The sequence below is a fragment of the Cornus florida genome, unplaced genomic scaffold (assembly GCF_030987335.1).
Source record: "Cornus florida cultivar Cherokee Brave unplaced genomic scaffold, ASM3098733v1 CherokeeBrave_3.0.0_Hap2_Chr11, whole genome shotgun sequence".
NCBI lineage: Eukaryota > Viridiplantae > Streptophyta > Magnoliopsida > Cornales > Cornaceae > Cornus > Cornus florida.
The window spans coordinates 125,653,326-125,669,316 of NW_026775581.1; the positions used below are offsets into that span (position 1 = coordinate 125,653,326).

The 15,991-nt window shown below is 33.6% G+C and overlaps 1 protein-coding gene across 7 annotated transcripts; it reads left to right on the forward strand.

The window, feature by feature from the left end:
- Positions 1 to 1,275: 1,275 nt before the first annotated feature.
- LOC132285764 (uncharacterized) lies at positions 1,276 to 14,583 on the forward strand. Of its 7 annotated transcripts, XM_059787975.1 has the most exons (14): positions 1,276 to 1,391; positions 2,964 to 3,052; positions 8,381 to 8,521; positions 9,910 to 10,524; positions 10,615 to 10,794; positions 10,936 to 11,417; positions 11,507 to 11,591; positions 11,669 to 11,749; positions 11,822 to 11,941; positions 12,040 to 12,180; positions 12,319 to 12,401; positions 12,478 to 12,562; positions 14,030 to 14,152; positions 14,235 to 14,582. In XM_059787975.1, the coding sequence occupies exons 4-13, from the start codon at positions 9,910 to 9,912 to the stop codon at positions 14,144 to 14,146; spliced, it is 1,989 nt and encodes a 662-aa protein (XP_059643958.1). In that variant the 5' UTR covers positions 1,276 to 1,391; positions 2,964 to 3,052; positions 8,381 to 8,521; the 3' UTR covers positions 14,147 to 14,152; positions 14,235 to 14,582. The 7 variants fall into 7 exon arrangements, with proteins under 7 accessions (XP_059643958.1, XP_059643959.1, XP_059643964.1 ...); XM_059787976.1 differs by lacking the exon at positions 2,964 to 3,052; XM_059787979.1 differs by lacking the exons at positions 1,276 to 1,391; positions 2,964 to 3,052 and having other exon boundaries at positions 7,418 to 8,521; positions 14,030 to 14,177; positions 14,260 to 14,583.
- Positions 14,584 to 15,991: the final 1,408 nt, after the last annotated feature.

Genomic DNA, 15,991 nt, shown 5'->3' on the forward strand with positions numbered 1-15,991 from the left:
AATACACAATCACGGACGTGAAAGCTTTTTATATTTTATTAGATTATAAAGGAAGAAAGAGTTGACTTGGGGTTGAATTGTATGCATTACTTTTGTTTTTTTAATACTGTAACAAAATCACAAGATATATTTCTTTTTAATTTTTAATTTAGGAGATAAAACACTTCTGAACCCTGATATGAAAAGTCCTCCTGTAAAATTATGGGATAATTACATATAAATGGGGTTAGGGCTCCGTATTTACTCAGAGGCGGAGTCAAAGTTTCATATTTCCCTAAAATGAATTGCTGACGTGGCACATGAATTATTACTGTTTAAGAAATGTTTTGCCAAAAATGTCCTTCTCACTTTTTTTGGTGTTGCCTAAAATGCCCTTTCTCCATAATTTAATATATTGCCCTAATTCGTTCGGTAAATACGATCTTCTTTGGCCCTAAAAATAAAATTCTCTCATTCGCTGCTCTCTCTCATCGCTGCTCTCTCTCTCTCTCTTTCTCCACGACTCTTTCTAAGCCGGTCCCTCCACCCTCTCTCTCTAGCTTTATCGCTGTAGGAATTGAGAAACCCAGCTCAATTTTCAGTCCAGCTACAATGGGCTCAGAAGAGGGATCAAGGGTTCTCGGTGAGCTTCAAACCATACATTTGTCAGTGCATTTTCATTGTTTCGGTTGAATTTTTCTTGTTTTCTTTTTTCAGCTGTAAATTTGGATTGAGTTATGATGATTTGGTGTTTCTTAAGCTTTTTTGTTGTAATGGTTCTTGTTTTTGTGTTTTCTTCTTATTGTAGGCTATTGGGTTTTCTAAAATTAGGGTTTTCTTCCTATTGTAGGCTATTGGGTTTTGTAAAATTAGGGTTTTCTTCCTATTGTAGGCTATTGGGTTTTCTAAAAATAAATATAGAAACTACACAACAGGAGCCAGCTGCAACTCCTTTTTTTTTTTCACTCAATTTAATAGGAAAAATGTAGAGAGCGTGATTTTACATCATGGATCGCTGGCACTTATAAAATGTTTTACATAGCACTTGAAAAACAAGAGTTCAAATTTGAGGAGTTGTCACTTAAGAAGCAAGGAATTACTCTTATCGTGCACTATGGTTGGTGTCTCTCAAATTCGTTGTGAATCAGTTGCTCTGTTTCCAATTTATTTTAATTTTAATTTTTTTTTTAAAAGAAATTGTCACTAAAATTTTCTTACTTCATCATCAATCAATTGCACAGAGCACCATCACATCAATCACTACAGACTCAACTGATTGATTTAACTGTCTAACAAGCTATTGGTTGTTTGTGAATAGGGGAGTAATGGTGAGGAGCCAATGAAGCTGAAGCTATATTCTTCCTGGGGGAGCTCTTGCTCTTGCCGTGTTCGTATCGCTCTCAACTTCAAAGGTCTCTCTCACTCTACTACTTTCGCTCTCTAAATTTTGATCAGTCAATTTCTTCTGCCGGTTTCACTTTCTAAAACCCTGATTTTTTATTTGATTTTAGTTAAAAAAATTTTTTTTTTGTTAATTATTGACCATTAGTTATCGCCTCTTTCAACATAGATCTCAAATATGAGTACAAAGCAGTTGATGTCATGAAATGAGAACATTTAGTCCTGGTGAGAACATACATGGTGTCTCAAGAAATTTCTTGTAGTATTTAGGCTTATTTATATGATGATAAAGTATGATATTTATAATAATTAACATATTGGGTGTCTGGCATTAATGTTACACTATGGACATTCAAACTTCAGAATTCATTTTTTGTTCACACATTATGATCAGTAACTTTTGTTGGTGGTGGATAATTTATCAATGAAAGTTACTTTCAGCTGGAAATAGACATCAATTTAAAGGAGAAGTCACCCTCTCTTGAAAAGAGTCATAAGCTCTCTTCACTGGCTATTGGATTGAGAAAAATATCGTAATTTGTGAATGTAAAAACACAGTCTGAGAATCTTATATCAGTCCTATCCATAAAGAGAATTCATGGCTCTTGTCAACTGGAGATCTTTGGATAGCTTTACTATTAATTTAAAAGGTTTATTTGGAAATGCAGAAATGTAACACTAATTTCATAAGTTAGTGTTTGTCTTAACTTTTTGATCCATTTCATGCATCTAATAAGTGAAAACAAAATAGAAACTTGATTATTATCTATTGCTTGTAATATTATATATATATTCAGTTTGGCTTTAAAAAATAGAGTCTTGAACGGTCGTTGCAATTTAATCATTGGCCTAAAAGTTTTTGGGACTCTAGCTCCATATTCTTTTTTGGTAGTCTTTATATATCTTGTTAATGTGTTATCTGTTTTTTGAGTATAGAATATTTAAATATCTTGTCAATATCTTGCTATTGTAGGCTATTGGGTTTTCTAAAAAGAAAGATAGAAACTATTAGATATAAGGGGACTACACAAAAGGAGCCGGCTGCAACTCCTTTTTTTTTTCACTCAATTTAATAGGAAAAATGTAGAGAGCGTGATTTTACGGGTTGGATCGCTGGCACTTATAAAATGTTTTACATTGCAATTGAAAAACAAGAGTTAAAATTTGAGGAGTAGTCACTTAAGAAGCAAGGAATTACTCTTATCGTGCTCGTATCATACTCTTTAAATACTAACCAATATGTGTTCCATACTTTTTAAACTTAGTGCTTTCTAGACAGTGGCTTTAAATTGAATGTACCCACTAAATGGTTGATTTGCTAAAATAAGCTATATCCTATTATGCACTAAAATAATTGGATTGGTTATGTACTTTCTGCTACAATGGTTTTCACATAACATAATTGTCTGTGTTCGATGATTAACACTCGCAATCAGCATCTTTCTTGAGCCTCTTTGTTCTTTTGAAAGAATATTCTTTGAGCATTTGACTTGACCAATATATGAAAAATGATATATCTCAAATTTCTGTTGTTTCGAGACAGGAAACCTTCACTGACTTCAATTTTTTGTAAATAATGACAGGATAAGTTCTCATCTAGTGAAGATAAAGTGGAAGTTGTTATTAAGATTTTTTAAATTGATGTCATTCCTGTTATTGTGAACTTCAGAAGGTTAGTTTCTATAATCCTCTTAAGAATGTATAATCCTCTGAAAAATACCCCTGCACACTATCATACTCTTTAGGATATATAATCGAAATCGTTATAAATTATAGGGATTATTACACATAAATGGACTTAGGGTATCATATTTACTAAGAGATTGAGTTAAAGTCCCATAGTTTCTTTAAAATGGGTTTGACCCAAAAGCTGAGGTGGCACATGAAAAAATACTGTTTGATATTTCTGTTGCCTAAAATACCCTTCTTCCTATTTTATGTGTTGCCTAAAATGCCCTTTTCTACACTTGCCTAATTTCAAGCCCTAAGGCCTTTCATATTCCATTCGGTGTAACCCTCTCTCACGACTCTTTCTCCCTCACTTGTTTCCTGCGATACAGATACAATATGCCATGGCACGAACAATCTTCGATCTGCTAAAGGGAAATCAAATACTCAGGCTCAACGGTTCCTCTTTCCCTCTTTGCTGAAACCCTAACCTTTCTCTTTCTAATTTCTGGTGTAGCGGCAATAACTGGACGGTTGCAAACAATTGGGGTTTTTTACCGTCATCTCAGCCTCCGGTCACGTTATAACTCTTGAAATAGGTACTTTGACCTAATTAGAGCCCTAATGCTCTTTCATATTTCTATTTGTGCAGACCCTTCTCTCTCCCATTCTCAAATGAGACCTAGCCCTCACTCTATTGAATCCATCAATGAAAGCCTAACCCTTTCTAAGCACTGACATAACTTTGCCTCAATCACAAAGGCTGATTGTTTGAAGCTTTGTCTTTTGCAAGTTTCACCTTCAGAGGAAAATCGCCCAGGTACTGGCCTTGTTCTCCTTTCTTCCTTTTCTAAACTTTCATTGATCTTTATTATTCTGCTTTCTTCCTTCTCTGAACTCTCATCAATTTTCTAATTTTTTCTTCAATCGCAGAAGTTATTTCTTCAAGCATAGGGATAAGCCCTAACCCTCTCTAACCCGGGTACTATTTTCCAATTTCTTCTTTCATCTCTGCCTTCCCCTAGAAAGTTGTAGAGTCTCTCTGTAAATGATACTATGTGTTGAAAATTTTAATCAATTAAGTTGTTGTTACTTTCTGCTGACATGATTTCAATTCATGTGTTGTTTACATATTCACTAGATTTGAGGATTCATATGTTGTAAGCTGTGTTTTTCTGTCTTATGAAGTTGCTGGTTTTTTTTATTTTCTTTTATTTATTTATTTTTTTAATAGAAGAATGATTCAGTTTTATCCTTTTTGGTTTTGGTTGTGCTACTGCTCCAATTGGGTGCATACTAATTTGCAATAAAAAGTGGAACTAAACTTTCTTGTTTCTCCAAAGATAAGATTAGAGGATTTTTTTTACTTTAAAAAAAAAAGATAAAAAAATATTAGAGGATTTTTCAAAATAACTGCATACCAGTAATACTGGTAATTTCTTTGTAGTCTCATTGTAAATATGACTATGATTACTATTGATAACTCCTCTGTTCATGGTAGGTGTGATGGCAATACAATTATTGGTTATATATTATGCAAGGAAGTAAATAAGTCAAATCCAAAAGTTAAGGGAAAAATAACTGTGGTGTTAATGAGTTCTCATTGGAAAACACTTGTAACTAATCATGCAGAATTTCATAAAGTTGTGGTAAATCTCAAATTTCTGTTGTTTCGAGACAGGAAACCTTCACTGACTTCAATTTTTTGTAGATAATGACAGGATAAGTTCTCAGCTAGTGAAGATAAAGTGGAAGTTGTTATTAAGATTTTTTAAACTGATGTCATTCCTGTTCTTGTGAACTTTAGAAGGTTAGGTTCTATAATCCTCTTAAGAATATAATCGAAATCACTATAAATTATATTAACCCAAAAAGACAATCAGAGCTACTTCACCAAAAACCCATAAGCCTGAACTCTCTTCAAGGACTTCACAACTGTGACTAGTACCATGTGATGAGAGGTTATATACAAATTTATAAACTCAATCTACCATAGAGCACAAATCCATGTATAATGGGTAAGGCAGTCAAGTAGTTCCTAATATAGTAGTAGTTATGTAAGGAAGAAGCTCTTCAATATTGGTATGTATAGAAGAGACTACGTACCTATGCTATGTCTGGCTGTGTAGTTAAAAATGCTATTTTATAGCCAGAAGTTAGACACATACGCGATAACTAAGTGGTTGCCATAGGGAATATCGGAAAGAAGTAGTACCTTAATCTGCTACAAAATAAGGAACTACGGCTACAAAATATTTGCTACAAGATATATGTATTGGCTACTAACTACCTCCTGGGACATAGTATGCACTACCTCCAATAATGATACTAACATTATATTTCTTCAATTATTTGGTACAATTTCAAGAACTTGTTTAGTCACTTTTGTTTTTTAGATAATTACTCCAAAAATATTATTTTTAAGTTTTCTAGTTAAGTTTAATGGTGGTTAATAGCATGCTTTTTACATACGTGCTTTAATTTTGGTGAGAAGGTGAAGATAATGATTATGGAAGTATCAACTAGGTATAATCTCTTATATAGGAATAAGTAGTTGATATATTCTACCAACAATTGCAGTTATCTTATACAATAAATGTGTTAATTATTTCATCTTTGTCTTAGTTTTGCATCTTTAATCTTATGACTTTACTTCTCAATTATTAGGGATTAGATTCCATATTATGCCTATTTGATTACTGAAATGTCACAATTTTCTCCCCTTACCAGAAACATATGCATACTAAAGATTTCTTTCTATTAAAATGTTGAATTCCAAGCGAATAATGTACTTCTTTTGTAGATTTTATACCTCAAGTTGCTAAAATTTTGTTCCAGACATTCCATCAAGCTAAAGTACAATTATTTCTAATAACGTAACAGTAGAAGTGCATGTTATTCCCAGCCATGAAAATGGTATTTTCTCTCTATTTTTTTTTTCCTTGGCAAACTAGAAGGAGAAAGGACTCGAACACAGGAAGCTGGCCACTCTATCAATTAGGCCACTGGGTGATACTCTTTTCTCTATAGAATGAACAAGTTGACTGAAAAATAATTTAGGATAAGTAGATTATTGTTGATTAATTAATCTCATTTTGTTGGATTTGTCTTACTAATAATGGTGTATATGCAAAATTTCATTTTGTACCATATGTGGATGATGTTTCTTTGTGTATGTTGAGAATTAACAATGTAGGACAAAGGGCTAGCTATGTCATTAAATTTGTTTGCTAGAAGGCATGGACTTTGGTATTGATCATCCCAATCTTTTATAAAAGTTTAAGTCTTTGCTTGGACTTTTTAAGTTAAGATGTAGGTTAAATTAGGCTAGAACACAACAATTTTGAACTGTCTATTATTTGGTAGCAGAGAAAATAAGGAAAGAAGAAAAACTTTAAGATTAACAAGTTTCTATAAAGGAGTAGAATTGTTACAAGATTCCATGTTTCCTAATTTCTTCTTGTTTTCCCAATTTCTTGGCAACCAAACATAGGATAAAGTATAAGGACTTAGGAAAAGATTGGTTGAATGGACTTGTATCCAAATTTTCAGATTTTCCAATAGTTATTAGGAAGCCTTTTTATGCATAATGTACAGTTTATTGCAAATTTCAATCACTTGTGAAAGTAGTACAGCAATTATTGAACCTTTTTTTACTATTTCGTTGTTATTATTGTATATATGTTTGAATATTGTTGATGTAGCAAGTCTCATGATTGTTTTTTCCTTTATACCTTATGTGGATACATAATTTGAAACTTTGAACTAGCATTTAGAGACATCGTAGAGCATTCCTTGGCAGATTATCCTGTTAATTTAAGTTTTTCATGCGTTTCACCTATCTTTTAGATTTGATATTCATTTGTTTACAGAAAAAGAAGTCAATGGTCCAAATTTAATCAACAATTAAAACTAAGAATCTACAGTCACACAGACACATTTTCTCAATCTTTTGCTCCAACAGTGAGAAGTTGCAAAGCATGACGCGCGTATTTTATTTTGACTAACAATTATGATAACAAGGCTCCAAATTTCCCATCCTCCAGAACTTCTTAAGAACTCAATTCATTTATGCGAACCGAGCTGAGTAATTGGTTTATTTGAGTGAGTCAAGTTTGATCACAACTGTTAAAAAATTAACCAAGCTCAAACTAAGCTCAGACACTGCTTCTAACCAGCCAAGCTGAGCATAAGCTCTATAAAGTTGGCTTGACTCAGCTTGTTTACAGCCTACGAAATGGCTGATCTCATACTTAAATATGTCTCCTTATAGTGGCCAGTTTAAGCTTTCACCATGTCACCTGACCCCTTTTTTTTTATCAAATATATATATATATATATATATATATATATATATATAAAGTAGCATTTTGAATACTAAAGAGTTGAACTATCACAAAAATATACTAGGCCATGTAGAAATTCCCACGTCTTGAAGAACCGGCTGGCTGGTGATTGTCCCTTCCACTTCCAAAACCTTTTCTCCTTTTGCTGATCGAAATGCAGAAAGGAGAGATGACCCTGATTGGGTCTTCAATTTTCTTATTGCCCTTTAAGAAAGACAAAAAAATTAATATTTAGAAGTTGGATTTGATGTGACCTTATTTATAAATTCATGATAGGATACATTATTTAAGCTTGAAACTTGAACGGAGACTCAAGAAAACGTCATCAGAATATCTCCCATCAGTTAACTGGACTCATGTACACATATTTTTCTGAAAGTAACATGTATGTGTGAGATTTGTCAAACCACCAAATTACAAATTCTGAGTTTCAACAAGAGTATATCTAAAGAAAACAAGGGTTGAAGTAGTTTTTAGTTTAGCATACAGTTGCCAGTTTGAAGAGAGCCTTGCATTCCTATGCATGCTAACTCTATTTTCTTTCATTAATTCTTTCTTTATTTCTTTGTTTCTGATGCACACTTTCTTATTTCTTTACACTTAGAATAGCCTTCCTTAATTTATAATTATAGTAACATAAAAGCTAAAGCATGTGGTTCCTATTTTGTAGCATAACTACTGCATAAGACTCAGCTTAAATGAAGACTGGACTTATAAATTTGAATATCTGTGTCATGTTCGATTTTCTATTAATAGTTAATAAGTTGGTGTATATGTCTTAAGATGACTGTTCGTGTTCATTCTAGCTTCTCGTGTTTATGGTTATCTTGTTCTGAGATTTGTAACTGTAATTCTTGATTTGCAAACTAAATCCTATTTGGTGAAAAATTTTATGATCTTTTTTATATACTTTTTTTTTTTTTTTTATGAATTTTAGTTATAAATATTTGTGAAGATAATGACTGAAACAGGATCTCCCTTTGCAGGATTTGAAAGACTAATTGGTAAATTTGGGTTGAACTTTAGTCTTGAACAAGCTGAAGGCCCTTATTGTGGATTATAATTTTTACAATTGCAGCACCCTACGGTCTTACCATATTTTAGAGTGCTTTCATCACTTCATACTGGTAAGTCATATCTTTAATTATTTAAATATATATATATATTTTTTATTCCAGTTTTTTTCATGCTAATAATAAATTGGATGTTAACCGCATGAAGCATAAATCTGTCAATTAAGACAGGCACCCAATTGTATATGAAACAAAGTACAATATAAAGTAACAAAATTTATTAATATATAAACAACAAAATTTTCATTTTTTTATTTTTTTATTTTCTTTTGTGTGTGTGTTTTTGTGTTTGAAGGTTGAAAGATTTGTGTAGTTATTCAGTTGTAGAAGCAACAAAAACACTTCCAGTGCTTCCCAAAAATAAAAATCATCATTATCATGGTGTTGTCATAAAACTTTATTTGAAAAAGGATAATTCTTAACTTATTTATTTGACTCGAGAAACTGATGTTATTAATATTTGTGGGCCAATTTGGGTGCTTAATTGGTAATTGATTGTGTGTTTGAATTTTGAATGTCCTAGATTCAAAGGGGGAAGCCACATAAACTTGCACTGAGAATGGCATAGACTTTATAAGTTGTAACCTTCCAGCACAAAATGAGTAGTTGGTAGTCCAAAACTCCTCAATTAAAGGATCACAGTGCTGTTTATTCAGTCTATTAGACAATAATAAAACTCCCAAATATCTAATTGGGAGGGTCCTAATAGAGAAATTAAGCTTTCTGAGAATTAGGTTTTGAGTAGCAGTCTCTATACCAGATCAGAATATGACACCTCTTTGCATTATTTGGAATCAAGCTAGAAATAGAAGTTAAAACTAAATTGAGCTATTGATTCTGTCAGTATTTTAACAGATTCAACATCCCAGCTGTGATTAACATAAGATCATCAACAAAAAGGTCCATTACTTATCCTCTGAGCTGAGCATTTCCAATGGTAATCAAAACCCCCTAGAGTTATTCTCTAATTAAAAATACGAGGTAGAACCTTCATTCCTATAACAAATGGTATGAGGACATTGGATCCTTCCTCCTTCCCTTATTAGGTAAACCATACGACCATTAACATCCAAGGAAAAGAACTTTTCAACAATTTCAATAAAAGAAATAAAAATAAAAACTGTAAGTGTTTTTTTTTTTTTCCTTTTATCTATTCGATTGGGTTAAGTGATGCTTTATATATGCTTATTTTTGTGTGTTTTACCTATCATTAACGTGCTTAGTTGGATTAATTCCGAAGAATGTGTATTGAATTAATGAATTAGGAATATATGAGTAGTCCCAAGTGCCTTTGTAAGCTAGCAGATTTGAGATTGAATCTTTTCAACATGTAATGTGTAGAAGTGCAAATTGGTAAATTTAAGTTGGACTGTTATGTCCATATATGTGCTCTATCCTTCCTTTTTGTATCTAATGTGCCTGTGTTGGTAATTTATTTGTAGATGTTGAATACCCGGTGTTCTCCAAATAAATTCAAGGAAACGGTTTGCAATTTAAGTGAAGACAAAAAGGTTGCCGTACAAGAGATTGGGTTTGGGTCCCTTTTAGACATCGAGTGTACCATTTTGAAGCGCAACCTGTGCTTATGGTTGGTAGAACACTTTGACCCTAGAACATCTCATCTCACCCTTGAATCTGGCGCTCGGATCCATGTTACGCCAAGTGACGTTGAAGAGGTACTTGGCCTACCCTCGGGAAGAGGAGAAGATGTGCCAAATTATATTGTACAAAGTGTGCATTGGTTAGAAAATGGCATTTTTTTAAAGGACGGTGTAATAGAAGTGCCAAACTTAGTGCATCAATTAGACGTTCTTCCTGTTGGGGATGACTTCAAGAGGGCTTTTGTCCTTTTCGCTTGCGGATCACTTCTAGCACCCATATCGAAAAATGAGACAAGCAAAAGGTTATTGGCAGCGGTTGACAATGTGGATGCTATTAAATCGTATAATTGGGGGAAGTTTGTTTTAGATTGGTTGAAAAAAGGAATTGCGTCCTATAAAGGAAAGGAAGGAAGAGAAGGTTGTACATACATACATGGATGCTTGTTCTTTCTCATGGTATGTTCTAAGATATAATATTTGTAATGTGTCTATCATTTTATTTTAAATAGCTATAATGTCATTATCATAATGGCTTATATGTTGTAGCTTTTCTACCTACACCGTGTGGATGTCAATGGACCAAAACCGAAGCCTGAGATGTCATGCGTACGTGGATGGACCAACAAATTAATAGGCGAGAGGTTGAATTTGGAGAAGCATAAATATAATGGTTTCGGCTTCGGTGAGGTAAAGTTTACAACTGATACATCTGAAGATGCCGATAAGGTAATCACGTCAATTATGGCTTTTTATAATTGGTACTAAATATACGGTTATATTTGCATATTCATAATTACTTGGAACTCTACGGTTACATTTATATATTAACTGATATATATATTTATTAAACTTGTTTAAAATTGTTAGGAGTTGGCATATGAAATTATTAAAGTTGTTAAGAAATGGAAGCAACGGCACAATGTAGGCCAAGGCAGGGGGTCGAGATCCTCAGAACCCAGTTCATCCACACGACAACCTAACCCATCTTCGCAATTGTTTGCACAACACAATCCGATTGAGGAGGAAGATGAATCCCACATACCAGTGGAGGAGGAATTCGAAACCTCCACAAGACAAGCAAACTCACCCTGGCAATCTTTTACAAAACACGATCCCATGGAGGAGGAAGGAGAAATCCCCGCACCAATGGAGGAGGAAGTGGGAACCTCCACAGCAATGGAAGAGGAGCGTGATGTGCAGGAAGCAGTGATCCCTTTATTACGTGTTATAAAGCCTGGGCGCCATAAGGGATCACCTTGGGTTGAAATGAAGGTCAACCGATTGCGTGTCCTTCGTCCAGAAGCAAAGGCAGTCATCTCATATGCCATGGATGAGAGCAGAAATGATGAGTGAGAAATTATATAAATAATTTCTTATTTGCTCTATATTTACTTACTTTCTATGCTCAAACACTTAATATGTTATTGTTTAATTATAGTGAAATGCTGGTGAACATAAATGATATTTTCCTCACAAGAAAAGAGATGAGAACAATCTCTTACAATCATTGGATATCAAATATGGTATGTTCACTTAAAGTTCATTGATTTTTCAAACCAATCACACGCATGCATTAATGGTTTAAATGTGATCATTGTAGGTGGTTGAAGTCTATTGCCAAATGCTCCAGCTGAAACAAAAGCGTAGAGGAACCAAATTTTTCTTTCCGCCTTCGATTGGGGTAACAAATTCTTCTATCTATAGTGAATGTTTGTTTGACACATATTAGGTTATCAATTGTGTGCATTTTCAGATTGAACTTTCCAAGATACCTTCAAAAGTGGTTGATAGGAAAGGTAAAATACAAGCAGTTTGGAACAACTATAAAAGGATAAGGAATGTCGATGATAACAAAGTTTGCCAATTCAATATGGTAATATTTATCGCTTGCAAACATAAATAATTATTATACTTTTATCAAAAAAATATGATTCTAAAAGTAATTAAATTTTTACATTGTTAAATATGCAGCTTTTCTTTCCAATACTTGTAAATGAGAAACATTGGTGCTTGTATGTCTTTAACATTTGCGATAGTCGTATGGATGTGTTGGATTCAAACAAACATTCTTCGCATGATAAGCGTACTCCAGACAAGATGTCAAAAGATTTGGTAAACGCTTATTACATATGAGCTCATTTTTTTGATTATGTATTCATTTACTGTTAAATTAAGACGGTAAAGTATACAAGTTGAAGAACGTGGTACTGAATTTTTTACTCTAATCATTTATATATTGTGCATTTGTAGGTAATGTTGGTTGAGGTATTCACCGGAAGAGATCTACAAAACTTCATATACAATGTGCCCAACGTACCTCAACAGCCCGATAGGTAATTTTATCACTTAATGTTCCTAGTTTGGTGTACTGATTATGTTCACAATTATAATTAACAGATACCTAAACAGTCTTTTATTCAGTGATAGTTGTGGTGCTTTCATGTTGGACTTCATGGAGAAATGGGATGGTTCACTCAGTCACCCAAAAGAGAAGGTGAAGCCCAATTCTATTTTTTACATGGGTCTTATTTATTTTTTTCCCCGAATGAAGAAATTACCGAATTACTAAATCACACAATCTCCTCGATACTCTTCGTTAATCATTTAATTCTCTGTTTTCTTCTAAACCATTGGTGCATTGTTAATCTAAGCACCCACTGGTCATTAGTCTTCAAAGGAAGAAATGGGTCTTGCCTTTAAAGGTTTCAAAAAATATATTTGTAAAACTGATCCACATTCCTACATACTTTTGTTCAAGGGTTGAAACTGGAGGGTCTTCAATTCCAATACATGCAAACATAATTTAAAAAATTAATGCAACCACAAAATGCATCCACTATAACGTTTTCCTTCCTCTTCACTGCACTCCCCATTCTGTTTTTACACGTTTTCCAGCTTATACCTTTCTTTTTTCTTTTTGCATCTTTTAAACCCATGTTTGTGTGCAAGTACTTCGCTTTCCGATCTCTCCCCGCTAGGCTGCAATGTCGTAGTGTCAATAGCGGGAAGACCAGGGGACTATGGCACGTGTTGAAACAAAGAGAGCGGTAAGCAACCCCTTTAGGCAACAAAATTTTCAACCTTAGAACCCCCTAATGCAGTATACCCTTAATGTGTGCCATTTTTTTGAAAGAGAAAGCATCCAGCTCTAGTGAGTTTTAATCTAACATGAAGTAAGCAACAGTACTCCCTTGTAATGAATGATATAGAAAATGTTTGACATCCACTGTATAATGGGTCCTATCGAGTAGAAACCAGCTTTGCTAGATGAGGTTTAAATGAATAGCATATTCTTAAATATTTTCAGACAGTTTTTCATTGTCAAAGAATTCAGTATGAGATCAGTAGCTTAAATCATTAGTCAACCTTGTTTTTCCTACATCACCTAACCAATTAGATACGCAAATACTGGACTCCTGTCATTTTAAATGAACATATTGCAGTTAATATGGTCACTTCACTGTACTTAGTGGTGCTCATTAAAAAAGAACCGAACACAAAAGATACTGAAACTACGACATATTGAAATGAATGATTAAAAAATTTCAAAATAAATAGTCACTTTAAGATTACTTTTGGAATGTCAGAAAAAAGGTGTGTGCCATTGAGTGTTTGGAATCAGTAAAAAGGGATAACTATTTTGGGACAGGGAGATCTTTCGTATTATTAGATTTGTTTTGGTTTTGTTTATGTTCTGTGTCTGTGCTGATCTGACCAAATTGCTAACATATTTCCCAAGGATGAAGCTACCTGTTTATGCAATATTTCACATATAAAAGTTTAGTATCACCGAGATTTTGTGCATATGCCAAATTCAACATTGTTGAAAAAGTTTTCTTTATCAAATATATAGTTTCTGCAACACTAGATTCCTATCTATTTACACTTATATGTATTCACGCATGAAGTCCATTTCCCAATCCTATATTCATGATTTGTCTTTACCTGGTTTAATTTGCAGGTGGATGTTGATAGATTACGTGCAATTATTGCTTCAAATTTGCTTTCAGATGACAATAACACAATGAAGGATTTTGTAAAGAACAAAGCACTTTATCCATTTGGTCAAGCATGTTGATTTCAAGTAAGGTGCCATCAGCTTACTTGTGGTTAGTAATTTTATTTTTTATTTTTTATTTTTATGATTCTAACATCACCTCCATCAGCTAACAAGGTACCATTTACCTCAAGGAACCTCACATACCAGTATTTGCCCAGTTGGAAGCTAGAGGAAGTGGGATAGGACGATCGTTGAATTTTCTAAAAAGTGGTACCTGAAATGATGTGGGATATGGGACATTTGTATTGTTGAATAGTGTCATTTTTTTTTCATGTATTTTGCACTCTGTTGGTGTTAGCTATTTTTAAAGTTTTAAAGAATAGTAGCTTTGCAACTTTTGATTGTGGATTAGGTTGGTATATTTTTGCAACTATTGTATGGCTTTGAATTTTGGCATCTACCTTACATGAAATCAAATGAAGTTGCTCTTTTGGGTTCTCAGGAATTAGTATTGTATGGCTTATTATATTAGGGTCTCAATGAAATTTCTTTCACTACTATATTAATGTACTAATTTCAAATTTGATGGAGTTTAAAACTGAAGCAGTTTATAATGAATGAAAAATTGGTTTGGATCTTCCTTGGTTCCATGGTGTCGATAAATGGATAGTTTAATGAATGAAAAATTGGTTTGGATCTTCCTTAGAGAAAACGTGGTACCTTGACGCCAAAAAGAAGTACCTTCAGTTCAAAAAACGTGGTCCCTTTGGGAAAAAAGTAGTACCTTTACAAAAGGTACCAATTTTTGCAATTGAATATGGTATTACACCTCACATCGCTAATTAAGTTGCACATTACATCCACAAACAGTTCCATTAGCGCCATGAATAAGTGTTTAGAGAAAACGTGGTACCTTGACGCCAAAAATGAGTACCTTCAGTTCAAAAACGTGGTACCTTTGGAAAAAAAGTGGTACCTTCGCAAAAGGAATTTATTTTTGCAGTTGAAAACGTGGTTTTATACCCCACACCGCTAATTAGGTTGCACATTACATCCATAAATAAGTGGTACCTTTAGTTCAATAACATGGTACCTTTGGAAAAAAAGTGGTACCTTTGCAAAAGAGATTTATTTTTGCAATTGAAAATGGTATTGCACCCCACACCGCTAATTTTCTTGCACATTACATCCACAAATAGCTCCATTAGCGCCATGAATAAGTGTTTAGAGAAAACGTGGTACCTTGACGCCAAAAAGTGGTACCTTTAGTTCAATAACATGGTACCTTTGGAAAAAAAGTGGTACCTTTGCAAAAGAGATTTATTTTTGCAATTGAAAATGGTATTGCACCCCACACAGCTAATTTTCTTGCACATTACATCCACAAATAGCTCCATTAGCGCCATGAATAAGTGTTTAGAGAAAACGTGGTACCTTGACGCCAAAAAGTGGTACCTTTAGTTCAATAACATGGTACCTTTGAAAAAAAAGTGGTACCTTTGCAAAAGAGATTTATTTTTGCAATTGAACATGGTATTACACCCCGCACCGCTAATTTTCTTGCACATTACATCCACAAATAGCTCCATTAGCGCCATGAATAAGTGTTTAGAGAAAACGTGGTACCTTGATGCCAAAAAGTGGTACCTTTAGTTCAATAACATGGTACCTTTGGAAAAAAAGTGGTACCTTTGCAAAAGAGATTTATTTTTGCAATTGAAAATGGTATTACACCCCGCATTTCTAATTAAGTTGCACATTACATCCACAAATAGCTCCATTAGCGCCATGAATAAGTGTTTAGAGAAAACGTGGTACCTTGACGCCAAAAAGTGGTACCTTTAGTTCAATAACATGGTACCTTTGGAAAAAAAGTGGTACCTTTGCAAAAGAGATTTATTTTTGCAATTGAAAATGGTATTG

What these genes read in the sequence shown, in the direction of transcription:
- LOC132285764 (XM_059787975.1), top strand. Translation starts at nt 9,910, where the DNA reads ATGTTGAATACCCGGTGTTCTCCAAATAAATTCAAGGAAACGGTTTGC. An exon ending in TCTTTCCGCCTTCGATTGGG is followed by an intron (nt 11,750 to 11,821) that starts GTAACAAATTCT and finishes GTGCATTTTCAG; the next exon opens with ATTGAACTTTCCAAGATACC. An exon ending in TCAGTCACCCAAAAGAGAAG is followed by an intron (nt 12,563 to 14,029) that starts GTGAAGCCCAAT and finishes TTTAATTTGCAG; the next exon opens with GTGGATGTTGATAGATTACG.